This window comes from Elephantulus edwardii, unplaced genomic scaffold (genome assembly GCF_000299155.1).
Source record: "Elephantulus edwardii isolate Elephantulus edwardi_28Jun2011 unplaced genomic scaffold, EleEdw1.0 scaffold00143, whole genome shotgun sequence".
NCBI classification, from domain to species: Eukaryota; Metazoa; Chordata; class Mammalia; order Macroscelidea; family Macroscelididae; genus Elephantulus; species Elephantulus edwardii.
Window position 1 is genome coordinate 6,214,314 of NW_006399893.1, and position 17,269 is coordinate 6,231,582.

At 40.8% G+C, this 17,269-nt stretch overlaps 1 protein-coding gene across 1 annotated transcript in view; it reads right to left on the reverse strand.

Moving 5' to 3' along the window:
- The window catches only part of NCKAP5 (NCK-associated protein 5), a 914,632-nt gene that overhangs the window by 219,680 nt on the left and 677,683 nt on the right, over nt 1-17,269 (reverse strand). Inside the window, 1 exon segment of the mRNA XM_006894461.1 lies at nt 9,899-9,937. Coding sequence (XP_006894523.1) covers nt 9,899-9,937 — 39 coding nt within the window.

Below are 17,269 nucleotides of genomic sequence, written 5' to 3' on the forward strand. Positions count from 1 at the left end.
TATGAAGACCTGGGAAAGGCTCATTAGTGGAGGCACTGAGTATCGATCCTGGTACCTTTGTGTTCATCACCATTGGGTTGTTTAGTTGTTCACTGCAGACGGAGAGACTCAGAAAGGATTGCTGGATGGTGATGTTGCTCCCACTATCAGTGGCAAACAGCAATGAGCCAGATGAGAAATTCATGGGCAAAGAATAATTGACTGTGTTGTTTTAAAAACAATCTTAGAGAGAGAGAGAGAGAGAGACAAACAGAACAATAAGATCCCATTCTTTTCCTGGCTGCTATTGTGACTTCTGGCCGGAGGGCAATACGCAGCTTTTCTTCCTCTGTGCTCCTCACAAAAGCATATTGGCATGAATAAACACAGGACACATTTAACCCACACACAAGAGCAACTCTTCTGAGGCTGCTGGCTTCAGAAGTACGGCCCAGAACAGCATTCCCAAGTAAGCCTTATAAACCATATAGCTTTCCCTCTGCTTAGACGCCATAAACTGAGATCACAGCTCAAGTCCCTGCGTGTCCTTTCTCACATGCCTCCACGTTTTCTACGACTTCCCTTTTATATCTCAGCCTCCGAGGAGAACTCTACCAAAAATATAGGCTGTGCCTTTTGAAATGAAAAAGAAGACACAAAGTATCATTTTTATCACAGGGAAGCAATGCCAATATAGGAATATATTCACTGTCTTACAGGAATGTATAAATGGTCTTTGGGGTTCAAGAACAGAGACTAAGGGATCATTGCTGAATGTGAATGCATATAATGTGCCTTATGTGCACTACCTTGGTCTATTGAACTCTGTCTCTCTCATAGGTCTGTAATCACGGTTGTAATCTCAGCCAATTTCACTTGTATATGACACTTAAGAAGATTCTGGATCCAGTGTTACACAGTCCTGATGTGAGTATTTTATACATTTAAGAGCAAAAGCAATGCCAATTCCAGGCTGGTGTAAATTTAAGAAAAGGCTGAGCAGGGCATGTACTGGCTCTCTCTCTAGAGTATTGTTGAGAAGGTGCAGTCAGGGCACTCCTTGGAGGGAAGGATGATGAAACCTTGTCTCACATACTTGGGGCATGCTCTCAGGAGGGGACAATCTTTGGAAGTGGCATCCTACTTGGAAAAATGGAAGGACAGTGAAAGAAAGATCCCTAACGAAATGGATTGACATGGTGGCTGTAGCAATGCACTTGATCAGGGATGGTGAGGATGACACAGGATATGGCAGAGATTAAATTTGCTGGTCATTAGCATCACCATGAGTCATGACAACCCCTAACAACAGCAGTGCTGCCAAGAACTATTTACACATGACCTTAGAATGATGCTGTGGAGCTGGAGCACTTGCTTTAGCATCAACGGCTGTCAGGAGAACACTGTGGGTTGGGTGTTTGGGGCCCAAGCTCTCATCCTTAATACTCACATGACTTTGAGGATGCAATCTATTCTGGTTAGACCTCACTTTCTTCATCTGTGAAAACCAGGCTTCCCAGAAGATCAACTGTCTCTCTACCTTACAGGCTTGTCAAATGTCACTTCATTCCCTCAGCCAAGCTTTCTGGTCACCACATCCACCAGCCTCTCACTGTCACATCTTTTCTTAGTGGCTTTTAGTGATAGATCTCTCTCTTCCAATGATTCTAAGACTCTTGGGAAATGCTAACCCACTTCTGGAAATGGTTGGCTCGACCTCAAATTAGCTAAGAATCTCAACACCAAATAGCTAAAAAGGCCAGGTAAGTAACATACACTGCTAAGACATAGGCCTATTGTCATCAATTTTGAGTGATGAGTCCTCACGGGAATTGAATGGGACACTCTTTCAATATAAACTTTCAGATTAAAATATCTTTAACATTGAGTGTTTGCTAAATAGTTTACATTATAAACCTATTACCTATGAAAGGTAAAGGGTTTGACGAAGGAGGAGACCCTCAACCAGGTAGATTGACACAGTGACTGCTACAATGGGGTCTTATGTGTCAGGAAGTGTGAGGCTGACACAGTATAGACCAGGGTTCAGATCCTTTGTTCACAGGGCCACCATAAGTCATACTCAACTTAACAGAACCTAACAACTACAACAACAGCAACATTAGTAAAGCTGTAGACAGTCTTGGAATTAAATGCTCACTAAGGTCCCTGACAAAGATAACATTTTATCCACAATTAACCCACACAGCAACAGCAGTCAAGAAATCAAAAAAAGTGCATTGTATTGAGATGAACTGATGTCTTTGAATTACAATGTTGGCAAAGAGTAGCGCATATCCCATTGATTTCCAAAAGAACAAACCAGGGTGGCTCCTTAGAAGCAAGGAATATAAAACTTCAACTCACATACTTTGGTTGTCAGGAGGGGCCAGGCCTTGGAAAAGGGTATCGTATTGGAAAAGGTGTTGCTACTATTGTTGTTGTTAGTTGCTATCAAGTCTAGTATGATCTATAGTGATGTTATGAACAACAGATCTCAACCCTGTCCTATCCTGTGCTGTCCTCATACTAGAGCCAACTGTGGCAATCACTGTGTCAATCCCCCTGGTTTAGGGTCTTCCTCTCCTTCGCCAGTCTTCTGCCTTTCTAAGCAGCTTGTTCCTTTCCATGGAATAGCCCCTCCTAGCAACATGCCCAAAGTATGTGAGTTGAAGCTTTAGCATTTTTGCCTCCAAGGTGCACTCTAGATGTACTTTCTCCAAGAAGTTGCCCATGGGATGTTCAGTATTCTTCTTCAAGCTTCTTCTCACAGCTCAAAGACATCAATTCTTCTTCTGTCATCCTTAACCACTGTCCTGCTCTCAGATATATAGCAAGTGATTTTGAAAGACCATAACCTGAATCAGATGCACCCTCGTCTTCAAACTGACATCATTATTCCTCAATAATTTGGAGAGATCCTTGTCTTCAGATTTTTCCAGTGCAATAGGTCTCCTGATTTCCTGACTTCTGGTACGAAGAGAGTTGATAACAGATCAAGTAAGATTAAGTTACTGACAGCTTCAATCTCTTCTCCAGCTATTACACCTTGTTCCATTAACTATGCAAAGGCATTTGACTGTATGGATCACAAATTGTGGCTAAACATGAGAAGAATGGGAATCCTAAAGCATGTAATTTTGCTCATTTAAAACCTATACTTGTACTAGGAGCCAGTCTTCAGAAAAGAACAAGAAAACACTGCATAGTTCATGAATGGGAAAGGTGTGAGTCAAGGATGCACCCTATTTCCATACCTTTTCAATCTACAGTCAGAAGAGATCATTTGGGAGGGTAGACTTTATGAGGAAGAATGTGGCATCAGTATTGGAGGAACACTCATTAACAACTTTCATTCTGCAGATGACACAACCCTGCTAGCTGAAAGTGAGGAGGACTTGAAGCACTTCTGCAGAAAGTCAAGGACTATAATCTTTGATATGGATTGAAGCTCAACATCAAGAAGACAAAGATTCTCACCACTGGGTCAAGTCACAGCTTCATGATAGAAAAGAGACTGAGATTGTTAACAACTTCAGCTTGTTTGGCTCTACAATCAACACTCTTGACACCAGCAGTCAGAAATAAAAAAATAAATTTCATTGGGAAGTCTGATGTGAGGGAACTCTCTAGAGTATTGAAGGGCAATGATGCCAGTCTGGAGACTAAGATGTGCCTGATTCAGGCCATGGTCTTTGCAATTATTCACTATGCATCAGACAGCTGGACAATGAATAAGGATGATAGAAGAAGAAGAAGAAATCAATGCCTTTGAGTTGTGGCACTGGAGAAGAGTGTTAAACATACTGTGGACTGCCAGGAAAACAAAGAAGTGAGCCCTGGAGAGGGTGAAATCAAACTGCTCCATGGACGCAAAGATTTTGTAGTTCTATCTCACATACTTTGGGAACATGGCCAGGAGGGACCAGTCCTCGGGGAAGAACATCATGCTTGGGAGGATGGAGGGACAGTGCAGGAGAGGAAGACTCAGGATAAGATGGATTGACTCAGTGACCGGAGAAGCGGGATTGGATCTGTTGGAAACAATGAGATTGGCTCAGGACAGCGCAGGGTTCAGAGCTGTTGTATGTGGAGTGGCTATAAGTTGCAAGTGACTTGATGGCACAATAGAACAACAACAACAACAACAACATCATAATGTTATTTGTTTGTCCAGTGGTAACAATTTTTATTTTCCTGATGTTGAGATGCAATTTCTATTGAAGGCTGTATTCTTTAATTAACAAGGGCTTCCAGTCCTCCTCATTTTCAGCGAGCAATGTTGTGTCATCTGCATAACAAAATTTACTGATGAGATTCAAGGGTAAGAGAAAGAGAGGAAGACCCTCAAGAAGATGGGCTGACACAGTGAGTGTAACAAACAGGAGGCTCAAGCATCTCAGAGATGGTGAGGATGGTCTGAACAAGGCAAGGCTCAGACCTAGTCTTCACAAGGTTTTCATGAGTCTTTACCAACTCAAAGGCACACAATAACAGCAACAGCACACTCCAAAGTGCGATAGATTTTGAAAAAGCTTGACTTCAAGTTCTAGAGCTTTAGTAGAGGAGTTGGTAGCAAGATGCCTGCTAACCCAAACGAGGTGCCTCTTGGGTCACTCCAAGGGAGAATGATGAGCAATTTCCTCCCATTCAATTTACAGCTTCTGAAAACACTCACTGCAGGAAGTTGTCAGTTCCAACTCCTTGCCAATGAGTTATTTTCAAATTAACAGTCTGTTTCAGTTCCAAACCTATTAGCCCCTAGATACTCTTCTTACTGCAAAGGAGGTGCCGGCAGCGCTGGCAGTAGTTTGAAGAAGTCTGTTAGGTACCTTGTCCTCGCACTTTACTTTGAGATCATGTCTACCTGTTGGATTTCAATCCATCTGTTTATTTTCATGATATCTTCTGCTTTCGTGAACTAAGAAGAGTAGGAGCAGGGGTGGGGAACAGGACCAGTAAACAAGTGAAAGGGGTTAGGGATGTGAACCAATCATGAATTAGGTAAAAGCATAGAGATTGCAGGGCAATAGCCCTAAATGAAAGTATGGGCTATTCATACTTCTTGGCAATTGGAACTATGGGAAAATGACTTGCTTTTTAGTTTGGAATTCTACAAGCAAACATTATAAAAGTGCTTTCTGCTTATAATAGCTATGTAGCTATATGCTATTGTACATCAGCCATGTTCCATATTTGTGAAGTAAAGACCCAACAAATGTCAGTTACTCGAATAAATGTGCAGATAAATCTGAGACTGGTGACATGCTGAAAAAGAGCTCAGGAAAAATGCCTTTCTTCCAAGTTTGGTGTTAGCAGCAAAACCCATGGGCGAACCAAGAAGAGCTACACTTTCAATGAGCACAACTGACTTAATAAACATAAATGATATTTCAGGTAAGAATCTGAGCTTAGCCTGGACCATTGCCTTCACTTTGCAGCTGCAGACAAGGACCTATGATTTGAAGGCACAGATAGAGGAAGCAGGGTTTAATAGTGTCATTTTAGCCCTATTGATTGAAGGCAAGATAATCTATTCTCTTAAACGAATCCACAGTATTTGTGAGATAATTTGTGTGACCCAAACAAGGCAGTATATGCACATTTAATGACAATGGATAGATTTGTTGAAAGAATAATTTTTCCCACTGGTACTGGAAAGAGGGAGTTAAGAAGAGAATGGAATGTGTCAGGGTTGTATTCTTTCCCCATATCTATTTAATCTGTATGCTGAGCAAATTATCCGAGAAACTGGTCTCTATGAAGAGGAATGTGGCATGAGGATCAGAGGGAGATTCATCAATAACCTGTGTTATGCAGATCACAGACCTTACTGCTGGAAAGTGAGTAGGACTTGAAGCATTTGTTGCAGAAGATCAAGGAATGCAGACTTTGCTATGTATTGCATCTCAATGTCAAGAAAACAAAGATTCTTACCACTGGACTGATAGTCAACACAATGATGGATGGAGAAGAAATTGAAATTGTCAACAACTTCATCTTACTTGGACCTGCAATTAACACCCTTTGTAACAGCAGTCAGGAAATAAGGAGGGGCATTGCACTGGGAAATCTGCAGTTAGGGACCTTTCCAGATTATTAAGGAGTAATGATGTCAGTTTGAGGACTAAGGTGCATGTGACTCAGGCCATAGTCTTTCAATCACTTGCTATGTACATCTACAAGCTGGAGAGCTAATAAGGATAAGAGAATAAGAATTAATGCCTTTAAGCTGTAGTGTTGGAGAAGGGCACTGAACATCCCATGGACAGCCAAAAGAAAAAACAGATATGTCTTGGAGAGGGTGCAGCCAGAGTGTTCTTTTGGATGCAGGAATGATGAGGCTTTTCCTCACGTACTTTGGGCATGTTGCTTGGAGGGATTGTTCCTTAGAGAGGGACCTAAATGATGTTAGGAAGGGTGGAGGCTCGGCAACGAAGAGGAAGACCTTCGACCAGGTGGACTGACATGGGGACTGCTACAATGGGCTCCTTTGTATCAGGAAGTGTGAGGCTGGTGCAGGATAGAATAGGGTTCAGATATTTTGTTCACAGGATTGCTAGTTAGTCATACTCGATTTGATGGCACCTAACAACAACAGTGAAAAGAAGTGTACATTCTGTTACTTGAATATGCTTAACTGGGCTGATCCATGTTATTTCATGAAAAATACTTCTGGGATTACCTAGGGAAGAGGTGGATCCATGACAGATATGTCTTATGTTCAAACAAATGCCATGTTTTAAACGGTACTGTTTTATGCCACTGAGTGAGAACCGACCCATAGCTGACAGTCTAGCAGATTTTAAGAGGCATAAAATGCACGAGAGGAGATTGTCCATCTCTCTCCCACAGAGCAGTGGTGGATTCAAACTGCTTGCCTTTGCGATTGCAGAACAGCTCCTCACAAGTAGACCACCAGAGTGCCCAAACCATATCAAAGTGTCTGAAATTTCAACACAAGGGTGGGTTCTGGTTTTGGTGGGGCAGGACAACCTGGCAAAATTATCTGAGATTTCTGTATTTACTCTGCCTCCTGGTCCGCTTCCCAGAACTCATTCTCTTCTGCATTGTGGAGTAATTTTTTTCCTTATTTTTGTGTTCTTAATGAAAAAGAAATTTCAGACTTCTTGCAGCAATTTTATAGTTCTAGAAAAACTGTGAGGCTCCTGGCTCTTCAAAACATGATTCTTGTGGAATCTGGAAGGCCCGGCATGTTCTCCCGCTTTCCAGCGTCCCTGAGGTACCCTATCTCGCTGCAGTATGTCTTTCCGTGTCTTTCTGCTAACTGCACCAAGACAGATTTATGTGTGTGCTGGTTATTACTTGGATTTGTGTAGCCATTTTTTGTGGCTGACCTGAAGGGTCCCGTTTCCCTTTTTACTGCACCAGACAGCATCCTCATCTCTTCTCTGAGGCACCATTAAAAAAGGCAGGCGTGGGCATCTTACACACAGTTACACACAGAACTGCAACTGCAATCCCTTCAGAGGTTTCCAAGAGAAAAAAAGCAATTGAGAAATTAAAGTCTTTGAAAAGTCATTCAAATACTTGGTGGCACAAACGTCAAGTTCTCTGCCAACATCTGCTTGTTCTCTAGTACCACGGCAGTCACATTGCATGAGGACTTATTGTTAGTTTCCCTAAGTGAAGAAATTTGATCAAGGTCTGGCCAAGCAAGAAGGAGGCATAGAAGCTTCTGGAAATCTCCATTTAAAGACAGCTGGCCCTTTATAGTCTTTCTTCAACGGTTTTACTTCCTGATGCTGGAATGTGTCTGTGATGGCTGGAGCAAGCACAGCCATTTTGGGTCCCAAAGTGACTTTGGAAGTTGTTTCCACATCTTATGGAATTATAAGCCTGGGTCCCATGGATTTTATGGAACAGAACCACGCTGTCTGCCCTGTACTGCTTACCTGTAGATTCACAGGTGAGAAGGAAATAACATTTCAATGTATATAAGCCACTGCTGTTTGGGTTCCCTATTACTCACAAGAGAACACAACTGTAACTCTGTGTAAGAATACTTAAATCTCTTTTTATGTGACATTAATGTAAAACCTGTAGTTAAAATCATTTGTAGAAGCATGGCATATTGACAGAAGTACCCGAAGAGAAATTCTAGTGAAAATATTATCACAATGCCTCTATAGTAAAAATAAAAAGTCCTATTTAAGTACATCTGTGAGAAGTAGTCAATCAAAAGAACACCCATTATGTTGCTTTCACTAGCTTCTCCTCCCGAAAACAGTCTGCGATTTAAGGCTTCCTTTTGGAGAAGAAGACTCCATCTCACAGAAAGGGAAGTCAGAAAAATGAAACCTGAAGGAACAAGGATTTTATGTCTGAGAAACACCATGGTTGGAGCTGGGAGAGGTTCAGGGAAAGTCGCCAAACCAGCCAAATGAGGTTAACTATGACTATGCTTGGGAGGTCTGGTGGCCTAGTGTCAAAACAAGGGCATGTGGTTCAAATCCTCCATCTGTTCTGCTGGAGAAATATGAGCAATCAACTCCAGTGTGATTTATTGCCTCTGAGAACTCACTGGAGGGTCAGCTGTGAGTTGGTACCAGCTCCACAGTACATAAAAAACCAACATAAATGCCTATCATCTGAAGGCAGAACAGAGGCGTAGCAAAGGAGTAGGGACAGAAATGCCACATGTAAAAACTACCACCAAAAACCTACTTCACAGCCATTAAATAGAATTCAACTCATAGCAATTCTTGATTTGGTTTCGGAGGATGTAAATATTTATGGTAGCAAACTTTTATCCTTACTCCACAAAGCAGCTGGTAGATTCAAACTGTTGACCTTTTAGTTGAATAGTGCATCATACCACCAAAACTCCTCATTAGTAGTTACTATTTGTTTTGGGATGTCAGTTTGAAGACAAAGGTGTGCTTGATTCAGGCCATGGTCTTTCTGATCATTTGCTATGCATCTGAGGGACAGACAACAAATAAGGATGAAAGAAGAAGAATTGATGCTTTTGAGCTGTGGTGTTGGAGAAGAGTACTGGATATCCCATGATGGCCAAAATATGTCATGGAGAAAACATAGCCAGAGTACTCTTTGGAAGCAAAGATGAAAGGTTTTGTCTTACATATTTTGGTCATGTTTCTGGAAGAGGCTATTCCTTTGAGAGGGACATCATGCTTGGAAAGACAGAGGGATGGTAAAATAGAGGAAGATCCTCAAGACCCTCAACCAGGTGAACTGACACGGTGACTGCAGCAATGACTCTAGTGTTTCAGGAAGTATGAGGATGGTGCAGGATACGACAGGGTTCACATGTGCAGTTCACAGACTTGACGGCAACATCAACAACTTGTTCTGGAGTAATTTTATCTCCAAATTAGGTTTATCACTACACTTAGTAGTTACTATTTATTTTACTGTTACTAACATGTGGCTTTTATCAGAATTAGTCTACATGCTTCCTTTCATGAGATCTTCACAGCAGTCCTAAGAAATGAAATTAAATAACTTCCCTAACTTCAAAGACCCCTTGCTGATTCCTGAGCTTCTCTCAATGCCGCCTATAGAGACATTTATTTTCTAGAATGAGAAGGAATGCATCACTTTAACACTTTCATTTACTAAGTAAGAATGACAGGCTTGCTGTATCCATTGGCGGGGGGTGGGGGGGGGGCGGGGTATAAGAAAGACTTTCATCTTTGGCAGATTTTCTACCATTTTGCCAAGAATTTGAATTTTTCACTTTTGTTGGCCATTGATGTTACTTCACATGTCATCTAAAATATACATTGTTTTAACTTAAGTGAATAAAAAAATAAATAACAAACACACAAATAAATAAAAATCTATTGCATCTATTAATCACAATTTCCCAGTTTGACGATATGAGTTCAATCTATTCAAATAAGCAAAAGAACAAAGCCAGAAAGTGACTTACCTTTTGAGTGAGAAGAGCTTGAACAACTTGGTTGGCTACCTTTAAAAAATAAAGAGAAAAAACTGTCACGTGTAATAATGAGACTTGGTACGCACGGACTCTAATTTACCAACGAGTTTCCACAGCTTACTGTAGCTAATTAGCTCCTCATCTGCTTCTCCCCTTTACTTCCACAGACCTGATTCTTTTCATAATAAGCCTGTCCTTCTGGGCAATATTTTGCTTTTCCCTAAGGTGACCTTGTTGCTAATTAAGACAGTTAGGCTGGGAAAATCATTTATACCTTGACTTTAACATTTCCATATTCAGAAAAATTATATCCTTTCATATGTAAAGTATTCCAAGAAGACTACAGGATGATAGAGTATAAAACACAATCCTAATTATCTGTATACACACTCAACACCTTGCTGATTTATGACGCCCTTTGCTTCTCCTTCCTATTCCTCTGCTATTTCCCTACTTAGAAATGCCTACCACAGAGATGAGCTAAGTAGTAGAGATTAGGGAAATTCATTGATCTCTCTATGTCTTGCTGTCATCATCCATGTCTTTGCTCATGCTATCTTTTGTTGTTGCTCTATGTAATAGATTTTGGTAGTTGGTAACTACAATATCCATTCTACTTTTTGCTCCGTAAAATAAACATGTCATTGCTTTCTTTTTTTGGACATGTCCAACTGGGCACATTTTCCCAGTCTCCCATGTGACAAGGTGTAGCCATGTGACAAAGTTCTGGCCAGTACGATTGAAGCACAATGCTTTTTTGGACTTTCAGAAACTACCGCAGAGAAGGAGGTCCATTCTTCTTCTCTTTACTTTCTTTTCAGGGACTTGAAAGTAATGGCTAGAATTTTGACAGTTACCTTAACAACAAAAGTATCACATTCAATACATTTGGGCAGAAAATGAGTATAAATCTGGGATTTAATAATGTTATAGAGCTACACTGCATACTTCTGAACTTATAGATGTGACAGAAGTAAAATAGTCCATTGTTATTTTATATTTCCAACAATATAAAAACAAATATAATTCTTATTAATATATTAGCAAAATACAATTCCCCCCCCCTTAAAGGATTGGAAGCTCAGTACAGCAAGGTAAGAGGGGTTCTTCCTCAGCCCTAGAAGGTGAATTCTAAGTCAATCTTAATAATTCTTAGTAATCCATTGATCTCTGTATGTCTTTGGTCTTTGGCTTATGAATGAGAATGTGATACAATTTCAGCTAAGAGTCATATGTTTTTGTTAATAGGTATCATTGACCTAATGATGTATTTTAAATTGGATAATTTGCATGTGAAAATTGGTCAATGAATATGAATGAGTGAAGAAGAGCTGATGCATTTGGTTGCAGTGGTGATGAAGAACACGGAACATACTGTGAACTGCCAAAAGAACAAATCTGTCTTGGGAGAATGCAGCTAGAAGATGAGGGTGGAGAAGCTTCATGGCATATGACTTATGGCATGTTTTCAGGATGGCTTAGTCACTGGAGAAGCACGATATGGTGAATTCAGTAGAGGGTCAGTAAAAAAGTAGATTAGATGGACACAATGACTGCAACAACACACTTAGCAGCAACTGTAGAAAAATCTGTGTGCACCAAACAACAACACAACAACTTCACACATATTCCAGTTCATTCATTTATGCTTTCATTGATTCAATACAAATTTACAGATAAGGCCCATAGCATACTGGTGGGTACAGCTTAATGTGGATTAATTTTATAAAACATAATGAATGGGAAAGATGGCATGAAGCACAATGTGAATGAAAGATAGTGTGGAACGCAATGTATATGAACTTTGTAAGCAAATCCATACAAAATAAAAATTAGAAAAAGTTCATAACTGATAAGAGGCTAACAAAAAACAAAGAAAAATTATAAAAGCATTTGCTGTGAAAGGTCAAGGACTGTAGTCTTCAATATGGATTGATTCTTAACATCAAGAAGACAAAGATTCTCACTTCTGGGCCAATTGGCAGCACCATGACGGATGGAAAAGATATTGAGGTTGTTAACAATTTCAGCTTGCTGGGCTCCACAATCAACCCTTTTCCCCCCCATAAGAATTGTTTTATTTCAACTGTCAGCAAGATAGGAATTGTTATCATTTGTGTTTTATAGATGAGGAAACTGAGGCACCGGAAAATTAAATGCAAAATAACACAGTAAATGGTGGAGCCGATTTAAAAACAGCCCTCCAGAGTCACAACCCAGCCACTGCCTCAGGCACTCTTTAGCTGCTTAGATGCTGTGCCATTGAGACATATTGTAAAATCTCTCTTAGCCTCAAAAGTTTATCTTTTAAAATAATGTCCACATCAATGACTTACTACGAATGTACAATTCATGCAGGATCCACAGCTCACCCACACACAAAAATCAACTCAACGTGGAACAGAGACCTGGGAGTAAAGCCCAAAACCATAAAGTTCATAAGAGACAAACTGGGATCAAGCCTAGAAGCACTAGTCTACGATATAAAGAGACAGCCAAATACTGCCAGAAATGCACACTCTGAAGAGGATAAAATCAACACCAGTAGTCAGGAAATCAAAAGACAAATTGCATTGCAAAAGTCTGCTGTCAGAGACCTAAAGTACTAAGGAGCAACAGCATCATTCTAGAGACTAAGGTGCACCTGATCCAAGCTGCGGTCTTCACAATTATTTGCTATGCATCAGAGAGATGGACTATGTCTAAGGATGACAGAAGAAGAATCAATGTCCTTGAGTTGTGCTGGAGAAGAGTATTGAACATATACCATGGACCTCCAAGAGAAACAATAGGTCTATCTTAGAGAAGGTGAAACCAAGTTTCTCCTTGGAGGCAAATATTTTGAAACTCCATCTCACATACTTTACACACATCAACAGGAGGGACCATTCCTTGGAGGAGCACATCATGCTTGGAAGATTAGAGGGACAGAACAGGAGAAAAAGACCCCAATGAGATAGATTGACACAGTAATTGGGAGAATGGGGTTAAGTGTGTCAGTCACTAAGACAGGCTTAGGATAGGGCAGGTTAAGAGCTATTATATGTGTGTGTGTGTGTGTGTGTGTGTGTGTACATACATATACACATATACATATATATATTTGCTATAAATCATGGGTGACTCAGTCACACATAACAACAACATAATAAACATGTAATGATCACAGCAATGTTCACATTCAATCAAAGACTGAGTGACATACTTTTATATTCTTTTACCATGATAACAAATTTATTTTTTATTATACTAAGGCTGTTTGTGCTCATTTCTCTACTTAGAATAGTGGAATATATCATGTGAAAATGTTTTCAAATAACTTAGTTTTTTCTTGCCTCAGTAATGAGAAATTAACACATTTTCTACAACTAGCTGTAAGTTTCACAGGAAATAAAAACATGGGCTGCCACCAACAGGTAGTTTACAGACATTCATACTACAAACAATGAATGACTAGCATCAGATTATCTATGTGACTAGTTGAACTGTATACAGAAGAGTCTTCCAGATTTTAGAAGCCTTATAAAATTTACATTGCTGACATTAAGTAAAAAAAAAAAAAAGCATCAGAGAGTGCACTGCTCATCTGTTTGTGCCAGAGAGATCTGTGTGAGACAGACTGTGATGTATAGAAGACAGTAGCAGCAGCCACCACTGCAAGAGATTAGCAGACTTAGTATAGCAGTAGGGCAGTGAGAGTCTGGGAAGGGACAGTAGGCTTTAGAATTCATAGAAGGAGGTGTGCGAGCTGGGGTCATGTCTGAACTCACAGAAATTGCTCCTGTGCTGGGGACTCTTCCTCTTTTAGGGCTAGTGACTGTCAAATGTCTCCATACCTCTAACCCAATTGATCAATACAATAATATTGAAAATCTTTACATTTTTAAACATTCACTCCAATTCAAAAGTAACAGAGAACAGTAAAACCCTATTTCATCTGTTTTATTCTTGGTACATTTAAGAAACAGAAAAACAGAAGAACTGAACTATTTATGAAGGTTGAATCAGGAACAAGTGGTAAAGTTAATTCATTCTATAAATTATTTCATTCTTTTGAATCTGAGACTTTGGATTTGATTCATATTCTCATAAGACTGCCTAGTATCAATATTTTTTTTCCTTCCCTCAAACCAGTCCCTCACATAAACCAGTCTGTGGAATAGTAGTCACATAAAATAGCTCTGTACATGATTTAGCAGGACACACAGACTAATATTCTAACTGTAACAGCCCACAGGAGTACATATGTTAGATCTTTGCAATTCAAGCATGTTGTCCTATAGGTTTGTAGACTGACAATGTTCTTTCTGGCATGTTCTTCAGACAAATTGTTTGCTCTACCTGATAATTGAAGAAAGATACTCTAATGCATTATCATTTTACCTGCTGACATAGAGCTCTAGTACCCAAAAGGACTTCACAGAAGAGCAGCAAGCTGCAAAAATGCTGTCTTTGATAATGCCCATAGAGGCAGTTTCCTGGGTTTCACTACTACATTTTAACAGCTAAGCTAAGCCAGTGCATCAATAGAATAGATGTTCACTATAGGTGCAAGAAATAGACAACCTGCAGTCTCTACTCGGCTTACAAGATGGGCCTTGGAATAGGCCCCTTGCCTCAGCCCTTCATTATGTACTAAGCAGATAGCTTGCAAATAATCACCCACCCACCTATAGTTCCAGCTAATGATATCAAGTAATTTCCAGGGTCACCAAAGAAAGAAAAAGAAAAAATAGCAGCAGCTGGGTTGGGTCAGGGAGACCTGAGATCTTGAGCAAAGCTCACAGTCCGATTTTCCCGCTGTCTATATTATGACCTCCCCAGGCTCTTGGCTTGCCAAAAGAACAAGCAAATTAGTCTTGGAGGAAGTGTAATTAGGGTGCTCCTTAGAGGCAAGGCTGATGAAACATCATCTCACATACTTTGGACATGTCATCAGAAGGGGAAAATTCTTGAAAAAAAGAAATAATGCTGGCCAAAGTAGAGAGTTCATGAAAGAGAGGAAGATCCCCAGCAAGGTGGATTCACATGGTGAGTGTAACAATAGGCTTGAGCGTGGGGGAGACTGTGATTATTGTGCAAGATTGGGTAAGGCTTCAGTCTATTGTTCATAGAGTTGCAATTAATCACAGTCAACTCTGTTGCTGTTGTGTGCTGTCAAGTAGCAACTGACTCATAGCCGACTCTCCAGTGGGTTTGCAGAGGCAGTAAATTGCATGGGAGGAGATTGTCCATCCTTCTCCCATGGAGCAGCTGGTTGATTTGAGCTATCTTACAACTCTATAGCACCTAATAATAATAACACCAACAAGCTCTCAGTGGAGATCGCTCCCCATTGTACCCAGAAGATGGAGGAAGTCAGCAGGTGAGAGACTCAGTAAGAATGCTACCATTCAGGTCAGCTCCTATTACCAGGCTATGTTTTCACCTCATCTCACACTGGCTCCATGATGCCATTATGGGAGTGACTCTGAAAATATTTCAACCAACATCTACCTAATGTTGTTGTTATGTACTGTATTATTGACTGCTACTCATAGCAACCCTGTGAACAACAGCTCTGAACACTTCCTTATCCTGAGCCAACACCATCATCTCTAGCACTTCTGACTTCATTACCACAGTCACTATGTCAACCCCTGAGTCTTCCTCTTTTGCTGACCTTCCACCCTTCTAAGCATACTGTCATTATTCAAGGATTAGTACCTCCTGACAATATGCCCAAAGTATGTGAGACAGAGTTTCAAAACCTTTGCCTCCATGGAGCAAACTGGCTTCACCCTCTCTAGGGACAGATCAGTTTGTTTTCTTGGCAGTCGGTGATATTATCAATACTCTTCTCCAGTACCACAACTCAAAGCCAAAGGTTCTTCCTCTGCCATCATTATTTATTGTTCAGCTCTTGGATGCACAGCAAACAAATGAGAAGACTATGGCTTGGATCAGGCACAACTTAGTCTCTAGACTGACATCATTGCTCTTCAGCACTCTGGAGAAGTCCTTGACAGCAGATTTTCCGAGTGTAGTCACCTCTTATTACAACCAGTCTTTCTTGAGTTTCTGCAGTTTACACTTTGGATTATCCTTTGAGTTTGTGCATAACAAAGGGAAGAGAAGTCTGGGATGCAGAGTCTTATTTTCCTGACAACATTTCAGTAGCTGGATGAGAAGCCACCCAAGGAGTTCAACCAGACAACAAACAATTACTCCAAGTGGATTACATTCTGACTCCTTAACAACCCTATGTGATACAGAAGGGAACAACTATATCAAGTTTCCAATGCTGTGGTCTCCAGAAGCAGGTCACCAGGAATTTCTTCCAAGGCATCTCAGGAGAAGGAGGTGGGAAGCCCTGAACCAGCAAACTTTCAGTGGGCAGCTAAGCTTAACTTTTAACACAATGAGTGACCTATTCCACTTTATACCCAGAGGGAGCCAATTCTCACCTTATAGGGAGACCATCCTTACTCTACCAGCCTGAGAGTGGGGCCCAGGGCAGCAGGCCTTCAGGGTGACTGGTGAGAGAGTGAGAAACTCAGAAATGTCCCAAATTATTAGTATCCTTCCTAATGGTCTGTTTTCATACACTCCGTTATGGGCTCTTCATCAAGTGAAGCAACAATCATGTCTGTAAGACACCAAAAAACCCATGCTAAAAAGCACTCAGCTCACTGCTGTGGAGGCAGAACCAACTCATAGTGGACGCTTCAGGGGTCTCCAGAGGCTATGAAGTGTATGGGAGGCGACTGCCCATCTCTCTTCTACAGAGAAGTTGATGGATTAGAACCCTCTGCCTTTGAGTTAGCAGTGCAACTCTTTGGAAAATATGCTCTGGAGAGGACTTCTCTGCTTCAGGGCTTGGTTGACAGTGTGGAAGCATCAGGAAAAGGCAGGAGGAGCCACCAGAAATACCTGGATGCAAATACTGGACGTGACAATTGTACACGGATATGTGTGGGCTCAAGGAGGAGCCTGACTCCTCTCATCTGTAAAGCAGGGGAACTGTCCACCTCCAAAGTTGCTGTGAAAAATGCCTGAGACATAACCAGAGAAATCAACAAAGACTGGACCTGTTATAAAGCAGTAGCCTCATAAATGTTACATTTGAATCAGGTCAGAAGAATGTGGGAGAAGAAAATGTATTATCAGGTAAGCTGTTTGGGAAAAGAATGGTGTAAGGATACGGGGCTTTACTTGTAAAAGAATGAGATGTCTCTGTGTGTGGAATGTACATGCAGAAATACAAGTCACTCACACCCGCACGGGCTCCGTAGGCTTTCTCTGTAAAGCAACCCTCTGAGGCATGAACGGGGAGAAACCCACAAAGGTGGATACGTTGTTGTTGTTGTTGTTGTTGTTGTT